The 23602-nt window shown below is 42.9% G+C and overlaps 1 protein-coding gene across 6 annotated transcripts in view; it reads left to right on the forward strand.

Moving 5' to 3' along the window:
• Pbx1 (PBX homeobox 1) overlaps positions 1–23602 on the forward strand; it is a 310806-nt gene that overhangs the window by 261309 nt on the left and 25895 nt on the right. For 4 of the 6 annotated variants that reach the window (XM_027417091.2, XM_027417095.2, XM_027417094.2 and 1 more), the window contains one exon: positions 13527–18708. The exons of the other annotated variants lie outside the window; for them this stretch is intronic. In XM_027417091.2, coding sequence (XP_027272892.1) covers positions 13527–13619 — 93 coding nt within the window. In that variant the 3' untranslated portion in view covers positions 13620–18708. Of the gene's footprint in view, positions 1–13526; positions 18709–23602 lie in introns of those variants that run through there. 6 annotated transcript variants of the gene reach the window in all.

A 23602-nucleotide genomic window follows, 5' to 3' on the forward strand; every position in this document is an offset into this window, starting at 1 on the left:
CCCCTGCACCAAGTGCTGGAATTGAAGGCATTTGGACTTTTGTTTTTCTTTTTTGCTTTTGTCTGCCTGAAACCTGCACAGACATTTGTTTGTGTAGTCTGGAATGTCTTCCTACCAGAGCTACCCTGCCTCCTTGACTTTTTCTATTTATTTTAGTTTTTGCCATCTTTGACTTCCCACTCATCCCATGTAATTTCATCACGCCATGCCAGATGTCTCTCACTGGGAGGTACATAACTTATAGCTTCCCTTTCCCTTCTCCATCTTCCTTGTGGGGAAGGTAGTATCACTGAGGCTTTAAACTTGCTCCACAATTCATCCCTTTGCACATTCACTCATTCAGCAGATATGCTTCTATGGTGTCTTACTAATTGGTTTTTGTGTTGTGCACGAAGGCAGAGAAAGTAATAGGCCCAGTGCCTAGTCTCTAAACCAGGTTGCCACCTCGTCTCAGTGGATTTCTGTGTTTGATGCTATTTTTCACGGGAAGGGAGATAAACCCATCTAAGTTTTCATGGGTAAGTATTTGTTTTTAAGAGACCTCAGAAATGGTTTGGTTACACTCTCCAGAAGACCGCTTCATTCAGCTGTTCTTCCTAACGCCAGGGTTTGGTCACAAACTGTACTGGTTTCTTCTCATCCCCCAGCTTTAAAAGTTGGCCACATACCAGAGGCCTACTGGAGATGTAGATTTTTCCTTTATAAGCTTTGTTTAAATCTTGCATGCACTTTTTTCTTCCTCCCCCCATTACAAATGAATAGTTAGTATAGAAAATTAGAGAAAACAAGAAATAACACAGAATAAAATTACCACTTACTTTGTGCACTTTGTTCTTCCAGCACTTTGTGTGTATGTTTTTATGTGGGTGTACAAAAGTTACCTGTCATTTTGTAGCCTACTTATTTTCCCAAAAATATGTTATGAATATTTTCCATATTATTAAACATTCTTCTCAAACATAACTTTAAATAGTTGCATTGGAACGTGTTATAGGGCAGGTCCATAATTTTTACTATTATTAACAACACAGTGGTAAACCTCCTGATTTAGAAAATGCAATGCATATTTTCTGTTATTTCTATGGATAAATTTCTAGAAGAAGAATTGCTACATCAAAGGATATTAACATGTCTGAGGCCTTTGTGATTATTGTCAATGTGTCTTCTGGAAATTTCTATTACATTGTGGTTCCTACTAGCAGTTTATAACTCCAGTGTCCCCTCACCCTCAACAGTAATGCCTGATAGGTTTTCAGTCTTTGGGAGCTATTTTGTTTTCATTTGTATCTTTTGGATTAGTGGTGAAGTTGTGTGAGTGTGTGTGTGTGTGTGTGTGTGTGTGTGTGTGTGTGTGTGTGTGTGTGTGTGTTATGTGTTCTTGAGATGTTCATCTTTTCTTTCCAACTTGAATGACTTTCCTACCATAAGGACATTAATCTCCATGCTAACACTTGGAGAACAAAGTTATGTTTCCAAACGAAGGAGTCAGGTTGGCAATGAGGTCCTGTGTCTTTTACTATCTCCATGGGAACTTAAGACAGGGGAAACTGGTTGAGCATTTGCCTCCATGAAGTCTGAGTTAAACTTGACATCTTCTGCATTTCTAATCTATTTAAACATCAGTTCAGCACTATGAAATAGAACCTAAAAGTTATCCAAACAGACCTAGAGATAGGCAGATAATTTTAACATTTCTTTGAAGATTTGTCTTATACCCATTGTTATCTTAAGTAAGTCTCTCCTTGTCTAGTTCATGGCCAGGTTGAAAAAATAAGAGTTGCATATATTTAAAGAACTCTTTTATTATGACCTTTGCCTGAGTTAGGTCAAGGAAGTGATCCTTTAAGAGACATGATGCTTTTCCTTATGCCAGTTTCTGGATCAGTCTCCCTGTGTTTTCTCTGACCTTCTGTAAGTAGCACATTTTTCTAGATTCCTGAACTCAGACGACTTTACCATCACTCCCTCTACCTTCTCTTCCCATAGTACCATAATCTAGAAAGGCCAAGGCAGATTCCTCACCCCAAAAGACAGCTGGACCATTTCCAGTGCTAACATTTCTGTAATTAACTGAGGGAGGGGGCTAAATTTAAAAAGTTTAACCCTCTTACTCTTAGATGAGAATCTTGGAATAAAGGTAGGTACCTGCTAGCATCCATGGACTACCTCCAGAGTAGAGCTCCTGAAGTTGAAATTGTTGAGTCCGTAGATTATTTCAAACCTTTCCTTTATTTCAGCGGTAAACAAAAATTTTAAAGCAACACCCTCTGTAAGTAGGTTGGGCACAATAGTGCCTGGTGTCCCTCAGCACTGTCTGCCTGCTTCTTCCCCCTCAGCTTCCCACCATAGCCCACCCCCACCCTTCCGTGAGCTGTAATGACCCTGCAAACACTAAATGGCATTTGAGTGCATTAAGCAGCAGCCTCTCCAGTGACATAGCAATTACGGCTCTGAAATAGATTTGGTGCGTCACGGAAGATAAGGGTTTTGAAAGTTTCTGTTGTGATTATAGCCTGTAACTCCCACAAATAATAGGCTTCAAAATAAGAGGCTGCCAGCGAAGCCTTTGTGGCTTTGTCTCAGTGATGGCACGTAAATTGCTATTAATGTCCTAAGTGTACTTGAATATGCCAGTCTTTGGGATGTGGAGTTGGCTCAGTGTCTCTCTTTACACGGCATGTCATTGTTGGTCTGATAATCTGGGGTAATTGCTGTCTCTTGGATGGTCAGAAAAGTGTAAGAGGTTTGGCTTCCTGTGTGACAGTAAATAGCCTCAAGATTTACAGGACGAGGGCACGTTCACAGACCAGGCTGTGTGTGTTCCCTGCTTAGCCACCATCACCACAACGACCCATATACTATATCTGTGTGTACCCTGAGTAAACAATACTCCTAGCAACAAAGCTCAAGCAAAACCAAAGGTTATGAAAACTAAATGAAGAACTCTGTTCAATATGGGATCAGTCAATCGGATAAGTTTTTTGCAATAGTTAAAAAAGTATGTTTTGCTTGAATTATCTGTGTTTGGCTATATTAGTAAACATTGCCTTATATACCTACTGTTTCCCATTGGAGGTGTGTGTGTGTGTGTGTGTGTGTGTGTGTGTGTGTGTGTGTGTGTGCGCGCGCGAGCGCGCACGCGCGCGCGCACACACACACACACACACACACACACACACTTGAGTTTGTGAAGCTCTGAGGATAGACGATGTTTATTCAGATATAAATACAGTTCTCTCACCAAGACATCTCCATTTAGCTAAATCAAGCTGAGCTTAATTTTCTTTACCAGAGATCAGGGTAATCTTTGAAAAGTTACACTAACTTTTAAGAAGCTCTAACATTTAAGTTTTAACCCCCTGCTTTCTGTATAGTTAGCCTCAGGAACTCTGTATGTCTGTGGGACCTAGAAACATTTTATATGATGCTTTTACTTGTACTTTTAATAGGAGTGACAATGCAACCCATCCTAGAACTGAAACTGCACACTGTCGCATTCTGCTTGAGCCACAGAACAGGACAACTGGCTGGGACCTCTGTGTCTCCTGTGCCTAGTATCAGTATTAATTCTGGGTCTTCATGACAGATGAATTTAGGAAAAAACATAGTCCCTAGGGGCTAGGGAGCACCAAAGCAGACCATGATCTGGGAGTCAATCTTGGACATGCTGCATATGGGTGTTGGTGGGATGCTACACTATGCTGCAGCTGCCCTTGATACTGACCCTGCGCCCTGCAGACAACAGATAAGAGTCTGAGGTAGTTACTAGCCATGAGACAGTTTGTTCCCAGAGGTTGGATTTACTATCTCGGGAAACATTGCCTGTATGAGAAAAGCCATATTAACTGGCAAGGTGTGCTGCACTTTGTGGTGGCTCCTCTGAGTCCTAACCACAGATCTATGGAGTGTGTGTCAGCCAGCTGCATGGTGAACTGGGGGAGAGTAGGGGAAGAACTTAGAATGCCCTGACTTTTCCAAGGTCAGTTTTATGGTTGTATGTTCTAGCGTCCACTTGGTAACCCAGATTTCCAGAAGGAAATCCACAAGCACGAGAAACTTGCCTTAACCCCCAAGTGTCACAATCTAAATATGGTGACTGCACATCGGCACCTAGCCCCAGTTCCCAGCATCTGAAGCATCCAAAATATTAGCCCATAGTGGAAACTAAGTTTGATCAACCTAGTTTCTGAGTTTTAGTGTCTTTACCTGAGGAGGAAGAATGAGTTCATGTGTTCTAATTGATTTACGGGCCACTATGTATTTGTGGTCCTGAATAACCAAATTACCCATCCTGCATAGTTTTGCAGCCATGATGGGCTCCAGCAGCCAGGTCCCTGTCTTCCCAGGCTTAGAATACTAGGGAAGGTTTCAAGGCATCCATTCAACACATTTTGCCGAAAAGCTACTGCATTAGAGATGCTCCTTATTTCCAAATGGCTTCCTTCTTGTTCCATTACCTACCATCTCACTGAGGAGGAGTGTCAAAGCAAGTTCTCCCCTCAGCCATATCTTTCTTTCTCCCCTCCTACCCCCTGGCTACCTTCAGATTCCCCCAAGCCATTAGACAGAGTTCTCTTTCTGTCTGGGATCCTCTTTGTTCCACTCTTTATATGTTTTCTGTTCACCTTCAGACTGATTTTCCATAAGTATCCATGAGAATTTATATACTATTCAGTCCTGGCACTTAGGACAATATAGACTCAATATATATTCTTTTGATGATGAACAAATGTCTATTTTCCACAAAACTGTAAAATCCTTGATACTAGACACTAGGTTTTTCTCCTTAATGTCAGTGTCTACTACCTCGTGTCTAGTAAGTGGCACAAGGTAGACACAAGGTAGAACTAAAAACTAAGTGATTAGAATAGAAAAGAGATGGTGTTCTCATGGAGACCTGAAACAGTAAATAAAAGCAAGACACAATTCAATGTCTGACTTGAAGGTTAGAGAATCTATGGAGTAAAATTTAGGGAAATAGATGATGGGGTGTGTCTTGAGGAAGCCTACAAAGAGCTAAATCTCAAGCCTGGCCTTAAAAGATGATGTGGGTTCCAAGAGACCAGGAGAGACCTGGAGAGACAAAGCCAAAAGAAGCTCCCACTGCCTTTCTCTTTAGGGCAATAAGACATCTCGCTTTGGCAATGGAGAATCTGCTATTTGTTTGCAATATCTTAAACTGCAGAAGTCATTATAGCAAGAGTATGGTTTCCTAGGAATGTTGATTGCACTGCATGGCTTTCTGTAGGTTCTAGACCTACACACTAAGATCAGGGGGCTCCTGAGTTTATGGTAGTGTGGCAGTGCTATGCAATCCCCCGTTTCATCTCATGATGAAATCAGAAAGGAAGCCCCAGCTGCCAAAGAATTGTAGAAACAGGAATCCCAGAGCCAGCAACATGAGATGATACAGGTGGATGACTGATTTAGGGAAATAGGAGGGCAGGTAGCCCATAATGAGCTCGGATCTGAGTGAGACCCAATTCTGAGATCAAGTTGGCATCTTAATCTTTAAGGAACTTTGGACCAAGCAGAACTGATTTGGTAAGGAAGAGATTTTCTCAGCCACTCAGGAGTTCCTATACAAGGGTCCTCATAGGCAGGATCAGGCTAAGCTAGACCAAAAAACTGATGCTGAGTCACTTATGACTCCAGGAAATTCCCAAAGGAGGCTGCCTAATTTGGCAAATGAAAATATTATCAAACAACAACCATAACAAAATTGGATTTCCCCCTTAAATCCATATTTGTCGTGTGTAGTGGTATTCTATATTAGATATCCCACCTTCATTCCAGGTCCTCAGATAGAAGCTGGATGTAGACTCCATCCCTAGAAAGAGAAAAGACAGGGAAACACACAGGGGTGGTGGCATTTAGGGGCTATGCCTGCTCATTTTAGAACTTTCACAATACTCACAAAGACAGTCACACAAAGTGGTGAGTGTCTGGATTCTAAGGAGGAAGAATCCTACCCTCTCCCTAGCCTTTCTGCACACAGCTGCTTCTTGAGATGCTCTGTGAGTCCATGGTGCAATATGCTTCTCAACTGTTCTCCCTAACAACAAAGTACCATCGTGTAAAGGGCAACCACAGAGAACTGTTTGGAATAGGCTGTCTCCCTGGTGGCAATTTAGTGACTAAGGGAAAGGTTACAGCCTGCATGGAGAATTTACCTACACAAGACCCATTTCGGCTTGGTATTAAATTTTTATAATGTACATTACTATTTCTATATAGTCAGACTGAATTGTAGGGCTCAGAGACCTGATACTCTGTGTCTTCTCTTGATGGAGAATGGATGCTATGGTATCCCGACTTGGTTGTTTATTTCTTCCCATGTTCCCTTCAAGAGATGTCTATAACAATTTGTGATGTGCCAGACACTGTGGTAGGCTTTTTGGAGGCAGAGGCATATTTCATGGACTTGCTTCTGTGATTTCTTAAATGGGGGGAGGGTCTGGTGAAGGAACACATACAGCATGGTGTTGTAGGTGGGGCAGTCAAGTATTTTACCGGGTATTGAGGTTCCTGGTGGAGAAATGGGCATTGCCAAGATACGGAGTTGCAAGGGTAATTAAACTCAGTCTTGCATGGAGCTCCCACATAAGTGGATATCACTGGGTGCTTGAGAACATTGTATTCAAGGAGAAAGAAGGGGGGCTGCTCTGTTATGGGAATTCCTAAGGAGCCTGAGATGGTGGAAGTAGTAAACGAAAGTGTTGACTTGGGATTAAATACAATCAAAGATGCTATAGACTCGATGAGAATATTGAACCTCATCTTGAAGCCAGAGGAGTCTGTACAGGTTTACCCTAGGTGGTGATATGATCAAAATTACATTTTTGAGAGATCCCTTTGGGACAACTAGAGATAAGATTGGAGGAGTGCCAGGCTGGGCCCAGATCTGTTTACCATTGTAAATTTTCCTGGGAAATTTTAAACTAGAGGATGACCCCTGGGGGACTTTCCAATCACATTTTTACATTCCAGAGCCTGCCTTGGTAAGCACTCACAAGGTTATCTTGGGAAAGCACATTAGGAAAATATAGTTCTTCTAGCATGATAAAAAAAATAACAAATGGAGTCATATGTAGTAACACACATCTATAATCCCAAAGCTTGGGAATGAGAGATAGGAGGATCACAAGTTTGAAGCTAGCCTGGGCTACATTGTGGTACTCCGCCTACATTTGAGAGGAGAAGAAAAGAGGCAGAAGAGGCAAAGAAGGAAGAAGAGAGATTAAGATTATAGATCTTGGTGTAGCTTCTATGTGAACTGATGTGTTTGGGACATGTAGGCGCTATGTGTGTGTACATGGGTCCAGAGGAGGAAAAAGAACGCTTCCATTTTCTTTTGCTTCCTCGTTGGCCCACCAGCCTGGGTGATTGAGGGCCCAGAGCACGTACACCTCTTCGTCCATGCTGAAGGCATCTCTGGTAATGGCATCTGGCCCATATGCAGATCTAGCTTAACTTGGTGCTGACATCAGCCAGTTTGTAGCACCTCAGCGTATTTCTGGGTTGCAAATGAGAGTTTCTTAGTGCCAGGCTCGCTTGGGCTGTCACATCAGGTGATGAATTCTCTGCATCAACGGCGCACTGCTCAGGTAAGTGCAGAGGAAGAGTGGGGAGGAAAGAAGATGGGACAGGCGCTGTGCTTAGCCCAGCAGCCTTTGCTTTCAACTACAGGTGTGGCAGAATCCTCCCAGGCCTGGGAGGGGCAGCTGACTGCCAGCCCCTGTTCTGGTCCAAGAAAAGTAGCAGAGAAAAAAGAAATGGGGTCTTTGATTGCAATTGCCCCAGTCTTGACTTGGGAGCACACTCTCTCTCTCTCTCTCTCTCTCTCTCTCTCTCTCTCTCTCTCTCTCTCTCTCTCTCTCCAGATTGCTGTGCTTGACCTTTAGGTACGCTTCTAGCACAATCTGTCGTGTCAGATTCTGTGGCAGGTTCATCAGAGTGGGCCACAGAATAGATTCACTTTTGTTTCAAGAATTTTGGTCCCATAATATCTTTCATTTGCGTTTTGAAGACCTCTATTTTTTTTTCTCACATTGGGAACCTGCTGCATTTAGTTACAGTTTTAGACTCTTATGTTTCCCCTCTATGAAGTTCTAGGTTGAACTTTTTCTGTGACCTTTAGGCACCCTCTGGTGACACTAAAAGTGAGATTGGGTCTTGCTTCTCCAGCACATGGAAATGAAAATGGTTTCAGACACGAAAAGGACTAAAAAAACTAAGTCCTTAAGGGTGGTTTCTGAGGTCACTACTAAGTGCCCATTATGATGGACATCGTGCATCAGACAGTGAAGGGGGAAAGCCGAGGTGCAGAGAAAACAGAGTCTTACTTCCTGCCTCCCTTGCACAGCTGCTAATGAGAGCATCCTTTCCTCTCACTATGCCCAGATAATAAACACACAAAGGCAGAGCTTTCTGCTTAATATTCACCCGCAGTAGTCAGGGAAGAGGGAAAGAATTGCTCCCGAGGGTTAACGTGGCAGTAAGCGAGGTCAGCTGTTTCCCAAGATGGTACAGCCTCTGAAGGTCTTACGTTAAAGCTAGAATGATACCTCGGAAGCAGCCTGAGTGATTTACGGGAAAGACGCTGCAGTCGAGTTTGCTTGCCGCTTCTGAGCTAGCTGTCGCCAGCAGCTACAGCAGGGAGCAGTCCTCCACTGTACAAAGCACTTACAGAGAAAGGGATTCTCCCAGGTCTCCTGACACCACAGTACCATGGCCTGTCTGATTTGAACCTCCCGTGCTACTGTTTCCCAAATATGTCAAGAAGCAGGGGGTCATAGTTGGTATATCCTTTGGAAAGGTGACCAGCTACACACTTAGTTTCAGGCCACAAGATTTTCCTGGAATATGGGCTTGGGACTAATGTGAGAAAATCTTGCTCTGGGATGATGATTGCCAAATCTAAGTGGCTCGTATATATGTGTGTGTGTGTCCATTCTTTGGGCTTCTGGATGGAAGAGGAGTTGTTTTTGTTGTTGTTGTTGTTTTGTTTTTTTACGAAGCTAGAAAGTTTATAGTATTATTTATTTGGGGTACAAATTTCATATATTCTTCATTGGTCCAACAAGAATTTTTTAAATGTTTGTCTTGATATTTAGTTGAACTAATCCTGTTCACTATCTCTAAGTTTCCTGTACCCCCATGACATCTTGTACTGGTCTGAGAAAGTAGAATTTTTAAGAAAAGCAACTCATTTCTTTGAGATGCTCCAGCCCAGAGATTATTCAAAAAGAATTTCCAAGCAGTGTAGAATGCCAGCCCTTCCTTTAAAAACACAGCTAATAGTCTTTCCTGAATGCTTCATCAGGGGCCCCATTTATGACTATTCTAATGGAGTTACAGCATGGTTAAGTGAGATAGTGACGGTCATCTCAAACTCCCCTGTGTCATGTGCCATGATACAGATGCTAATTGCTTCCCTAGGATATCCTACTCTGCCTGACTTATACCAGGGCAATCTTAAGGTAGCTTTTTTCCCCATCACTTTACTCTGTCTTGTAGTGTTGTACTTAAATACCTTTTATCACTTTGTATATGATCCCATACTGCTCAGTCAGCACACACACACAAACGCCTGCCTACTCCCCTTTGGGCCCCCGGCATACCACAACATGGTTCCTTGCCTGCCTCCCTGCCTCCATGCCTACCTGTCTGTCTGTTTATCTGTCTGTCTATCTATCCATCCATCCTTCAAAATATCAAGTAAACACACATATGAAATTACTAGGATAGGCAGATATCAAAGTGCTGACAGTAATTATTCCTGAGTAGTAGATTATGGGTGTTAAATATTGCGCTTTTTAAGCTCGTCTATTTTCTAGATATTATTGATAAGCATACCCTATTTTTTTCAAAAAAAAAAAAGATTCATAGCACTAAACGATTTTCTTGTAGAAAAAGAAATAAGGATAGTCACTGTTCTCAGCCAGCCTCAAATGACATTAGAATATATATGCCCTTAGTTGGGTGGGAAAGAGGAGGCACCATCTCCCCATGACAACCTATGCTAGGAATCTGAATTAATTCTGTTTCTGATTTGGATTTTACTGCCAAGTCTTTGCCCTGGAATATGGAAAAACCTCACGTGATGGCAGGTTCCTCGGGCCTTCACTGTTCTCGGTGGAATGTCCCAAGCACACACAAGTGAGAGCAGTCCTTCAGCAGTGAGAGAGACCATTTTATGGGTTAGGAGGTTGAGGGTTTGAGCTCAGAGCAGTTATGCATGGACCTGAGGTTGGGGAGGCATTTTCTTCTTGGCACTGCCTGGAATAAGCTCCTTGCTATCCAGATCTTTTCCTTGTTAAGGGTTTGATACAACCTACTCTGTGCTAAAAATGACTGGTGGAAGCTGTTTTGAATGAAAAAAACTGGCTTTCCTGGGAAAGTTGGAGCATCACTGAGTGAGCCAATGGCAAAGAAAGCCAAGTCAAGGAAAGGGGATAATGAAAAGTTAAGAAGCCTGTTCCATCTCCGTCATGGACCAGGAATCTTTCCTCTAGCATCTTAGCCACTTTGTGAATGAGATGAAACTAGACATTCACTCTTCTACTTACCATGGATTTTCCTACATTCGAGTGGTGCTTCATCCCAAATGTGAATAATAAAGTCTGCCAGTCTACTCCAGAGTTTTCAAAGAATAAAACAACGGGACAGATGATAGAAACTATTCTCACCAGGGATCCCCAAGGCGAAGTCTGTTTGACTTTACTGTTTCCACAGTTGAGGTAAATTGTCTCCAAGAATACAGTGACTGGGAACAGGAGACACATTTTAGTGCAGTGACCTCAGTGATCTCAAACATATCACTCATGCACCATGCATTAACTGTCACAGACAAATCACTCTTGGATAGTCTTGTTTCTGATCTATTTTGTGAAAAGACTGTCCACTCCACAAGCGGTTCAGAACAGTTCCTTATGCTGGGGCTGAGTGTCTGGTACAAATGGCTTCCAAAGGCCCCCTCAGGCTTGCAGTTTCTCGTCTGGCTACCACTCTGGTGGATCCCACAGTGATGGCCATGATGTTTCACTTGAATCACCTCCTCAAGTTTCACCTCAAAGTTTGTCTACTCTGCAAAGTATATTAATTCCCAGTGTTCCAATAAGACATGATATTCCTCTCATGATAGTGCTCACCTTCTTTTGTTGTTTTGTTTTTTGTCTCTTTTAATTGAAAAAAATATTGATGCAATATATTTTGATCATGTTTCCCCCTTTCCCAAATCCTCTCCACCTCTCTACCCAACCAATAACATACATACACTTTCTTCATCTCTCTCTCTCTTTGAAAAACAAAAACTCTCTTTCTCTCTCTTACACACACACACACACACACACACACACACACACACACACACACACACACACGAAATTAGAAATCTTAATACAAGCAGAAAACTAAAAAAAAAAAATAATAATAACCCAAACAGAGAAATCTAAGACAAAAAATCTACAAAAATACCATTGAGATAGTTTCGTATTGGCTTTCTACTGTTGGGCTTGGGGTCTACCGTTAAGTGTGGTTAATATACCTAGTGAGACTCCACTGCAGAAGACTAATCTTTCCTTTGTAAATAGGTATCATTTGCAGGTGGCTTCTTGGTTGTGGCTGAGGAACCATGTCTACTCCATCCTCTCAGTACTGGGACCCCCATCTGGCTTGAACCTGTACAGACTCTGTGGGTACTTCCACAGTGTGTTCTTTCATATGTACATCAGTCCTGCTATAGCTGGAGGACACTGTTTCCCTAGTGTTACCCAAAGCATCTGCCTTTTGCAATCTTTCTGCCTCATTTTTTTACATAGGGTATGAGCCTTAAGGTAGGGAGTGGGGCGTGATGAAGACATCCCATTTAGGACTGAATGTCCCAAGATCTCTCACTCTCTGCACACTGTCCAAGTTTTGGGTGTATGCGTTTATATTTCTGTCTACTGCAAGAAGTTTCTTTGATGATGAATGAGCAAGGCACTGATCTATGGTGATAGAGTAATATCATTAGGAGTCATTCTATTGCTATGTTTCTTTAGCAAAACAATGGTATTTAGTTTTACCCAGGTCCATGGCCTATACAATCTCGGGTTCTTGGCCACTCCAGCAGGATTCAGCATGTGTTCCATTTCATGGAGTAGGCCTTAAATCCATTCAGAGTGACAGGATACTCTCACATCTGTGCCATTATTGTATCATCATATCTTGCAAGCAGGTCATGAATGTAGGTCACAGGGTTTGTAGCTAGATGACATTTCTCCTCTGGTAGCATACAGAGTATCCTCCCGTACGGTGAACACTAGTCAGTGGGCGTGAAGCCTCTAGTTAGTCACCAGCTCTACTTCTCTTTGTCTTATGAGATAGGCAAGGGTGTCTTCATCTGTAGGGTCATCAGTTTGTGGAGAACAACCAATATCCTTGGCAACACCTTGAGATGTTTGGGGTTTCCATGGGGCCCTTTTGGCCAGGGACTTAAGTGGATATAATCCATTCCTGGCACTGGAGGTTTCCTTGGTGGTGTAAGTTATCCAGTTGGGCCGTTGTCTCCCTCATTATTTGGTTGTTCCATTTATATTTCTTTCAGATATGTATGTATTTTAGGAAGCTTCTTTAGTTCCAGGTTTCCATATGGTCCCTCAAGTGGCCCATAATGTTATTTGTCCCTCCCCATATTCCCTCCCCCACTCTTCCCACTCCAGTCTTCCCCGTCTCTCTTCATAATATGTTCTGCTAAGTCCATTAGTTCCCAGTGCTCCAATGAGATGCAATGTCGCTCTCATGGAAGCCCTCACCTTCTTAACAACAGGCCCCCTATTGAGTAGGCTCTGTCTTGAATTGTAGGGCATTTGTGGTCTTGTCTTGCCCCCTTTCTAAATACATGAACTATACTCACTCATCATTATATCCTAAAGAAATTCTAGACCCCAGCACAGAACAGGACCTGCCATCCTGTAAACACTCAGGACACACAGAGCTAGAAAAAACTACAGACAGCCTCTAGACCAACCTTCTTATTCCTCAGAGGGGAAAACAAAACCAACCATGTCAGGACCTGCCATCCTGTAAACACTCAGGACACACAGAGCTAGAAAAAGCTATAGACAACATCTAGACCAACCTTCTTATTCCTCAGAGGGGAAAACAAAACCAGCCATGTTTAGGAGCTTTAACTTCATGGTTGTTGCTGCCTAGATTAGAACCAAAATAGAACTCTCAGGTCTCATGGCTAGAAGACAGCTGTCACTCCATAGATAGCTGGGGCTGAGTTGCAGAATCTTGGAGAAATATGAACACATCACACAAGCGGGAAGTGTCAGCATTGGATCCAAAGGCTCACTGGGAAGATGAACTTGTCTGAGGGCGGGGGGGAAAATTATCATCCACAACCATATGTGCCCATTTTATGGGTGTCCCCATGTGCCAGGTGCCAGTCCCTTTCACAAGTTGCCTCATTGTCATTGTCTGCTCAAAAAGGCCACCTGATCACAGAGGACTGACTTCTCTCCCTTTTTCCCTTCTAGGCTAATGGAGGTTGGCAGGATGCTACTACCCCTTCATCAGTGACCTCCCCTACAGAAGGCCCTGGCAGTGTTCACTCTGACACCTCCAACTGATCTCCCAGCAATCGCATCCCGGCTGACCCTGTGCCTCAGTTGGGGCAGGGGCAGGAGGGAGGGTTTCTCTCCCAACGCTGAAGCGGTCAGACTGGAGGTCGAAGCAATCAGCAAACACAATAAGAGTCTCCTTCTCTTCTCTTCTTTGGGATGCTATTTCAGCCAATCTGGACACTTCTTTATACTCTCTTCCCTTTTTTCTGGGTAGAAGCCACCCTCCCCTGCCTCCAGCTCTCAGACTGGTTTCTGTCGTCTTCCCTGGCCCTGTTCTCTGTTCTGCACTCCCAGGTTCCTGCCCTCTATTATATCACTGAAGGATATTCTCAACAATTAGAGGAATTTAAAAAGAAAAAAAAAAACAAATTACAAAGAAAACAATAAAACGTATTTGTATGTTTTCACGCTGGTGGTTTGAGGAGCCAAATTTACCTCACTCGGAGCCCTCATCCCTATGTTGACAGGCAATCCTTCTGTCTCTTGTTACTCTCACTACCTCTTAGCAGGAATATACCACACTGCCCTACTCATTCCAGGCCACTCTGTCTCTGTTTGCCCCTTCTTTCTGGGAACAATCTGATTTCTTCCTCTTCTTTCTGGTCCCAGGTATTTGATGGGGACGGCCATAGCTGGGCACCTAAAGGTGCCACATGTCCCAGTGTCGCTCCATCAGGTTGAGTCCCAGGCAGGAAGACAGGCAGGAGGAGAGGGCACAAGGAACAGCAAGGGCAGGATTCCTACCAGCTTTCTCGTCCTCTTAGAAACAGCTCTTGGTCTCAGAGGTCTGCAGAGACCATTCAACACTTGGGCAGCAATGTTCAGAACCTCACGTGAGTCGGGTCTGAGAGAGGTACCCTGATGGGCACATCTGTAAAGAGTGAAGGTGTCTCATCCTGAAAGGCTTCACTGTCCCTTCCTAGACATGGGCACACATACATACATAACACACAGGTGGACACGTACATGACCTAACACCTTTGCTTGGCCAGATGCTACTCCCCTTCCATCAGTGACCTCCCTATGGAAGGCCCTGGCAGTGTCCACTCTGACACCTCCGACTGATGGCCCAACAATCTCATCCTGTGCAAATGCATACATTAGCAATCCTAGCACTCTAGCTGGTGAGCCTGAGAGAGAAGCAATATGTGCCTAGGGCTTCTAGAACCCATCAGCATGCACTTACCACAGTGGGACCCACAGGACATTATGGGCATGCAGGTCAGGTTTCCGGTGTAAACAGCTTTCATTCTCAGCACCTCTGGAGCTCTCAGGGAGCCATATACAGGACTTACAATGTCTATGATGGATTTGGCTGCTTTTTCTGAGTTTTTATTGTATGAGCTTTCAAAGCATTATAGTGCACTGTGGTCTTGATCCTGGCTTCTTCCTCTGGAGGAGAGAGTGGTATCTTATGTGGTTCAAGTGAACTTTCTACTAATTAATTTGAAGGCATCAGAACCATAGAGTAAGAGTGATAGGTTTTGTTGGTGGTGATGTTGTTGCTGTTGAAATAATCACAGTGATCTATATACCATGGGATTCAAAGAAAATACCATTTACTAAAAAGGTTGTCTTGCTTTTGACTTGAGCTTAAATTCCCCAGTCATCTCTGCCAGCCATGAAGATGGTAGCCTTGCCAGTAGGTTAAGTGGCATGTGGTCAGATATCTTTGGGGCCTCATGCCTTTCATCTATAAAATGGGAATTATTATGCTTGGCTCACCAAGGGGCTTGTAAGAGGCCTAAGAAACTGGTTTTGTTTACATTTAATCTCTAGGTCTGATGGTCAAGAAAGCAATGACCCTGTGATGAACTGTTTCATGCCAGGTCAGAGAACCATACTTGGTTTTCTTGTTCTAATTTCTGCTTATGATCTTGATGTCATCACCATAATGACAAAGTGTTGTTTTAGAGGCTTTCTGCTCTGATTTGGTTTTGGTCCATTAGTCTTCTTAGGATAGAGAAGAGATTTGAAACCAGAGTAGAATTGGTGTTATTAGCTTCTACTTGAATCCAATATGTGGCCTTGAAAGTCCTTGTCCCTATCACGACTATTCTATTTCAAGAAGTACAAGAGCTTGAGGGCTAAGACACCGGCCCATAAAGTCACTCACATTCCACATGGCCCCACAACGATGTGTAGGAACATCCTTCTTGTGTATTGGGAGGAGTAGGGCATGCATCCTGGGAAACGGTTGAGGGCAGGAATGTTTGAAGATAATGCAGAAAGTAATTATTTGACAAATGAAATTTTGTCTAGCTGATCCAAGTCACTAGAAAGACGACCAACTAAACCGTGTATTGCTCAGATCAGGGTGCCTAGGAGGGACATCATCACAAGTCTATATGGTGATGAGAACCAGTGATCTTTGTCTTTGTGGCAGGAATATACTGAAATCACTCATACAAGCTTGGTTAGATCACATCATTTAACATGGAGCAAATTATAAGAGTTACTGAAAGGTTCTCTAGGAAGCAAGAACGACTCCAGATCTGAACCTGAACACAGGAAGTGCCTGAGTGGAACATGGGAAAGCAGCGATGCCTTCACACAGACAGCTTCTCTCCAGGCAGTGGTAGCCCCACCCAGAACTTCACTAGGCCTCCTTTAGGTCCAACACTTAGCCCATAGCCTACTCTCCTTGCCCACTGTCACCTCCAAAATGGCAGCCCCCAGGTCTCTGTTGTCAAGCAAGGCTAGAGAAAGCTGGCAGCCTCAGGATAGGAGTGGGAAGAGTGTGCCTCTAGAAATTCAGCTCAACCTCTAAAAACCATACCCCAGGATTCCTTCATATTCTAAGTATAAATGAGAGTGCCCCCATTTTCCACAGCAGCAGTTTTCTCCTGAGAAATGGTAGTTGACCTTGGGTTTGTCACTGTGTGTTGCGTTTTACTGCCTCGTCCTCCTCTGCCCGCTGGAGTAGAATGGACTCCTGGGCTGCAGTTCTGCCTCCTGGCACCTTCCTTCCAATTCCTTCCCTGTGGCAGTGGTACTGTATCGTTATTATTATTATTATTATTATTATTATTATTATTAATTTTTGGTTGCCTTTTCTCACACCTATCTGCACCTCTTTCCTTCTCTCTTTAGTTTTCTGCCCAGAAAAACCTAACTTCGATACCAAAAAAAGATAAAACTACAGAAACTCAAATTTAAAAAAAAAAACTTAGGAAAAAAAAAAGAAAAAAAAAGAACTCAACAATTCTTTCAGCTTTATTAACATTTTCCATCGTTTCTTGCGACTTGTGTCTTGTTCTTTGTAGTATTGATGATGAACATTTGATAATGAATGTTCTTGTATATTCAGATAAAGGAAAAAAAACCAAAAAGGCGGTCTGAATTTAATAGTGTTTATAATAAAAATTTTAAAAATGACCCTCATAGCACGCAAAACAGGAAGGGGAAGTTTCCCTTCTTTCTGTGACGATACACATCACTCCTGCATTAGTTTTTAACACCAAGCTACCTATGTTCCTCATCCCCCCCCCCATTTTTCTTTTTCTTTTCTTGCATTTGTGAATTAGTTCAAGAATGCTAGAAAAAGTGTCAAGTTGTGTACATCCATTTCTTCTTTCACAATGTTTAAAAGTGACCGTAATTCATTTTGTAAGCTAAAAAAAAAAAGGAAAAAAAATAAAAAAAATAAGGTTGGAATAGTGAACATAATAGGTACAACCTAACCCTTATGTTTATTAATTTTGAGACCCAGAAATAAATTCTTTTCCTTTCTTTATTCCTGCTCATAAAAATACAAAAAAAAAGTTTTGTTTTGTGTTATTTTGGTTTTGTTTATTTGAGGGGGGTGCTTTTCTTCACTGTCAGGGTTGTGGGTCTTGCTGGTTATATTCTTTAAATATGTATACAAGGTGATGTGAAAAGGGGTCCCTCATAGGTGAGGCTGCTTCCTTGTTCTGCTTTGTTTCGGCCAATGTAAAAAAACAGCGGTAAAGCCCATGGTCACATGCCTTTGCTTTCTTGCATACCCAGGACATGTGGCACCTCTGTAATCCCCAAGATAAGGAGGCAAGGACTTGCTTCCTTAAAAACTCACAGAGCCTGCCCAGGGGCTTTCTTAACACTAGAAAGGAAGACTTTTGCCTTCATTGATTCTTAATGTCTTCCTCTCTCTCTCTGATTAACGCCAACAGTCCAGAAGAATGCTTCCAACAAAACAAGAATTTTTCTCCTGGCAGGACTCCACAGGAGGTACTGCCCTGGTGGGTACCATTACCAAGTAGAATAGATCCAGGAAGCAAGCCCCCTGGGCACATCCGCTTAGGATCCAGAAACCCCAGTTCTGGGTGAAGAGTTGGTGAGATGATGAGCCAGAGCCAAGGCAGGTTGAATGCTAAGAAGCTGGTCTCTGATTCACTGATGGTGCACTAGTCACTAACCTCCGATTAGGTTGACTGTTTAAATTGCAAAGCAGGATTCATCAGTATTAGTTATAGGGCAAAAGAAAGCCACATTGTTGGACAGACATTCAGTTTTGGACATCACGCATACAAACATTCAGGTGATCAGGAAGCAGACAGAATTCCATCCAGATACATGAAGGAAAAAAAAAAAAAAAAACAACTCATAGTTGTGGAACTATGCTGTAGGAAACATTCGCCCCTGGAGACATCTGTGCTCTTGTTTCTGTCATGAGAAACGAAAGCCAACCTTTTCACATCACCTCTGTGGTTTCCAGCCGAGCTCAAAGCTTTCTGGAAACTTATTTTTTTGTAAACTTTTTTTTTTGCCTTTTTGTTAAAATAAATAAAACATTGAATGTTTCCCCCTCTTTCTCTCTATTATGTCTTCCCATTGGGAGTTTCATTTTGAAGTGTTTTCCTTTGGTTGTTGGTTTTTATCCGGCCCCCCTTCTCCCCTTATTATTGAGAGTATAGCCCTGCAAAGCTCTGCTCTGGTTTGGTTTTGAAAGCTTAAGCTTTTCTGCTTCTTCGAGAGCACAGGCTTCTGTCCCCTTTGATTCCAGCTGAACTTTTGTGTTCTCTAATGATACTAACACGATGTAGGTTTTACAGTCTCCTAATTTGTACTGGTAATGCAGATTCCAAATAAATAGTTTCTTTTGTTGCAAAATATATATACATACACTTGTATTTTGTGTAGATTTCTTCTTCTGTGCTGCCAGCTTCTTCGCTTCCTTACATGGGCCTGGGTTACTGTGGTTTGTGTTTTAAATCATTGCCCTAATCAGTGATTTATGGTCTAGGCCACCAGCTTGGAGGGAGGGAGGGAGGGAGGGAGGGAGGGAGGGAGGGAGGGAGGGAGGGAGGGAGGGAGGGAGGGAGGGAGGGGAGACATGAAAATAAACTCTACAGAAGGACAGAGTAACTTATCTGTTTTCTAAGTCATGACTATTTGCCCAATGGGCTATCTTTTCCTTCACTGGAAGGTTCTGATCATAAGGGAAATTGTGATTCCCAAGAGATGTTTCAAGGGAAAGAATACAGGTTGTAAATAATACTCTTGGACCCTCCAAAATATTCTAGATGTCACTCCAGCAAATCTGCCCACCTGCAGTTGCTTATGTCTGTCTTACGTCTCTCGTCCCATTGAAGCATTCAGGCCTGGGACCCTGGCCTGAGCTACCATCTGCCAGTCAGAATTTGCAGTGTTTTAGCATCCACACTCTAAGTCCATACCCCACCTTCAACATCCTGTTTCTGTCTTTGGAGTGCAGAGGATCTAATGACCTAGCTCTTGACTGACAGTTTGTCCCTCCAAAAGCATGGTTCTAAACAAATATTACTTTCCCATTTTCCTGCTTTATGTCTCCAAGGAGGGCAGTTGAAAGTTGAGGTAGCAACCACATACCCACCTCGATCCCAGTGACAATTCCAGTCAACAGAGCTTAGAGCAACAACAGTTGAAATTAAATTTTGGGTTTCTGTTTTTTCAATTGAACAAGCTAAGTGTCAGTTACCTTGGAAGAATAAAGCTAGCCATAAATGATTTTGGAAACTTTACCAGAAGCCAAGTCAAGTCTCAGGTACTCCCTTCAAATTTAAGCATAGAAACACATCGCCATGTGAAAAGAACACTCAGATTAAGTTGCGTTTTCCAATTATTTGGAGATGTATGGGCCTAATCCATCCACATAGTATATCCATTAGAATTCACTGGAGCCATATACAAACTACTGGAAAGAATAAACCAAAGGTGTGTGATGCCTCGAATACAAATCAAATGTATTTCCAAATATATTAAATGTAATAATTTAAAGACATTTTCCAGTCAGAGTGCCTCCTCCCACTAAGGTGACCTAGAAAGATGGCTCCTTCATGGCTCATCATCCCCATGTGTGTCATCTTCCACACTAGACCATCAGATTGAAAGGGCGTGGAGGAGGCTTACCCATTTTTTGAAAACCTTGATGGAGACCTGCATTTATATCTCTAAATGTAAGACCTAAGGTGATAGTGGAATCCTGGAAAACTATTAACTAGCTGGGCAGCCACTTCCTAGGAGTAACTCCACATGATAACTTCTTGAATGACTGGCAAGAGAGAAAATAAAAGACAAGACCACTTGTCCATGTCAGAGTGAACACACTCCAAGTGAAAATGTTGCTACCTGCCGTTCTAGACATAGCTACATTGTGCCTCAGTGGGAAAGGGGCAAACCTAGGTTAAGAAATGTCCAACCCAATATTGCCCTCTCAAGGGAAAAGAAACAGAAGTACCTTATCTATGATGATGTGAGAAAGGAGATGAGGAATACAGGACAAACAAACCTGTTCTCCAACATCTTCCAATTTGTTTCTAAACTTGGGTCTTACTACCGAACCTGTGGTCACTAGGAGGAGGAAGCTACTGGGAATGACAACAGCCTTGTCCTCATCTTCAGGAATTCACACCTTTGCATTCATATTGATGCCTCAAAGAATCATGTCTGGTGACCAGCAGTCATCTAAGAAAATGTATGCTGTGCCCTAATTCATCCATGCTGTAACGAAACATCTTCCACTCTGTAATTTATAAACAATGAAACCCTATTGCTCACTGTTCTGAAAGAACTTGGGAGTCTTCTGCTGCTTGCTTATGGACAGCACCTCTGTCTTGGATCCCCCCAGGCCTCTTGTATAAAAGCAATGGTATCATTTCAGATGCTCTTCCCTTCCAACCAAATCACACCTCAAAGACCTTGCCTCATATGGAAGCCTAGAGTATAGAGTAGACATCATTTAGACCATAACAGAGCCAAATCGAAAGATGGTATCTGCTCACTCACAATCCATACATGCCTACACAGCCTTGTAAATTTCTACCAATTTCCACTTTGGAAAAAGAAATGCAGCAAAGTATCGTGTAATATCTCTTTTGGTGGTGGAAATAGTGCCTGTCTTCCTCATTTGAGCCATTTTGTGAGAAGTGGCACAAGAACTCAGTTCTATGGAGTGGCCCACTGGGTGAACCCAAGAAGTTTGTGCCTAAGCTTGTCCTCCGAGGGACCAGCAGGAAGAATGAAGCTATGTAGCAAGAGCTTCTCTGTTATTGTGGCATAGAAACTAAGGTGTAGAAATCAAGATGAAAGTGTAGCAGGGGCCACTGTGCCTAGCACTGTAGTCTGTGGCTTCCCACCCCAGGTAGACTACCTGATCTCCAGCTGGGGTGGGAGGTGAAGAGAGAGAAGCCATAAAGGACAGGGACAGCAAGGGCCACACGCTTTGGAGAACCACTGTCTTTGTCTTCCTGGGACCCAGGCCAAGTTTTGGGTAGACCAAGTAGGTCAGTCAGTCATTAGTGTTTGGATTTCACTGTGCCCTAAGCCAAAGTCACTCCCCCACCCCTCACTATCCAGCCAAAATTTCTAATGTAGCTCAGCAGTTATCAACATGCATTCCTTCATAACATAAAAGGCCCCAGGCGCTGGTATGAATTCAAATATGAATCTTTCATTAATAAGTACCCAGAGAGAAATTAAAGTTCAAAATAAAATCTTCCTTCTCTTATAAATTAAAATCCAAAAGGATGTTAATCTACCGCTCATCCTTTATGATTTCCTACTGTGCTCATTATACATAAGTTCACTTATACTCCACTGCCACAAGTGGGGTCTAGGGCCTTCCTTTTAATGAGGTAGTAGAGGCCTCGCCTACTAGAATAAGACAGCTGTCCTGGTCCTTCCAAATCTCACTTCATCTAACATTGAATCTCTCTAGTATTCCACTTTTTTTCCTAGAAATCGACTTGCAAATCATATGAGCTGTATCCTTTGACCAGCTTTGTCCAAACAGCTGAGAAAACACCAATAGAATCCTAGGTCCAATTGGCAAATGAAGTAGCCAGGAACCAGAGTGGAGTGTCATGTGACTATTGGAAATGAATGATTTAGCGGAGCTTTGATAATGTGGCGAGAACGCAAGGGAACTGGAGAGTACACAGGACAGGGAAGAGTAGAAAGTTTAGTCTTGTAGTACCAGTTGTTTGGCATCAACTGTCATGTTGAGAAAAGGCCACCAACAAGGGGTTAATCTTTCAATATGGGAGTGACTCCACTTCCCATATCCCTAGGGAAACAACCGAACCTATGCGTTCTGCCTCACCTCTCTGAGAATGACCTTTGAAATATTCATGCCATTATGAAAAATTCAGAAATGGAAAAGTGGGTCCCCTCTAGTCCACAGGCTGACTTAAGGTACCCTTCATCCCCAGACCTTCATACACACATATAAAATTTCATCCAAATATCTATTTCCCGTTAAGCCCTACACCCCCAATTTCAGCTCCCTATGCTTTGTGATTTCTGCTTCTCCCTTTTCTGCAAGAGGTCCAGCTTAGGACTCCCTTCTGCTATTCCCCCTGGCTCAGCTAGAATTAGCTGCCAGTTGCTGAGGCCCAGCTCTGCGGACACTGCAGGGCAGAGGGATGTATCCTGCATATAAACTCCAAAGAGCCTCACCTTCCCTCGACTCTGTGAGCCTAAGCTTGAGTGACAGGGGCTGCTCCCATGTCTACAGAAATTGTCCTGACATTTGCTCCACGATTCTCTCCTTGTCTTCCCAACTCCTTTAAACCAAGCTGAAAATGTTTAAAATACTCTGTCTTCTTTCTCTAGTTCCTTCTCTTCTGTCTCTTGTGTAGACATCATTCTTTTTGTCTTGGGCTTTAACATTTGTTTCCCTATCATACTTCCCTAAACTTTATTTTTAATTCCCCACCCAAATTCTATCTCTATCCCAAGCTTCCATTGAATCAGATGAGGCTTGTTTAGCTTTAATTCCTCAAATCCTCAATGCTGTCAGAAACACTCCTAGACTCAGCTATCTATACCCCAGCAAGCTTCTCCAAAACCACTTCTCCTTCACGAGCCCTCCAAAGGGCCCATCTCTTGGCTTACACCTTTAGAACACATGGCTCATCAATTTCCCCCTCACACAGAAACAGTGAGAGTGGAATTCACTAGTAGCCTTAAGTGTTTCACTCTGCTTTTCCTCACTTACCCCTCAAACGTGCCCACATTCTCTGCTAACACCTAGGGCTCCTTTCTAAGCCACTCATGAGAACATCTCCAGCTGCACTCCCCATAAATTTCTTGTCTGCTGCCTTGGTGGAGTCTGGATTCCTCCCTGTGAGATCTGAATGCTGTTTGCTCACTGAGTGCCTAACATCATACTGACTTCAGCACCAGCTCCACTACCATCACCTGGATCCTTCCTGACATCACCTCTAAAACCAGATGAGAGCTTTCCCATGCCAACAATTACTCCAGCATCAACAAGGCATCTTAAAACTCATTCCAAAACTGACACTCCATATTTGGAATAGGGTTAGGGCTCAACCCCCATGACTACCTCCATATTAGGTTGTGTATGCAACTGTCAAGTAAGTAGCTTATGATCCCCTCTTTAAGTTGGAGAATTTGCTAAAACAACTCTGGGACTTGGGTAGCTACACCATTTATATGTTCTCATTGGTTATAAAGGATATAAATGATCCACCAGATGAAGAGGCACATCAGGTCAATGGAAGGGT

Source organism: Cricetulus griseus, chromosome 5 (genome assembly GCF_003668045.3).
Source record: "Cricetulus griseus strain 17A/GY chromosome 5, alternate assembly CriGri-PICRH-1.0, whole genome shotgun sequence".
Lineage (NCBI taxonomy): Eukaryota > Metazoa > Chordata > Mammalia > Rodentia > Cricetidae > Cricetulus > Cricetulus griseus.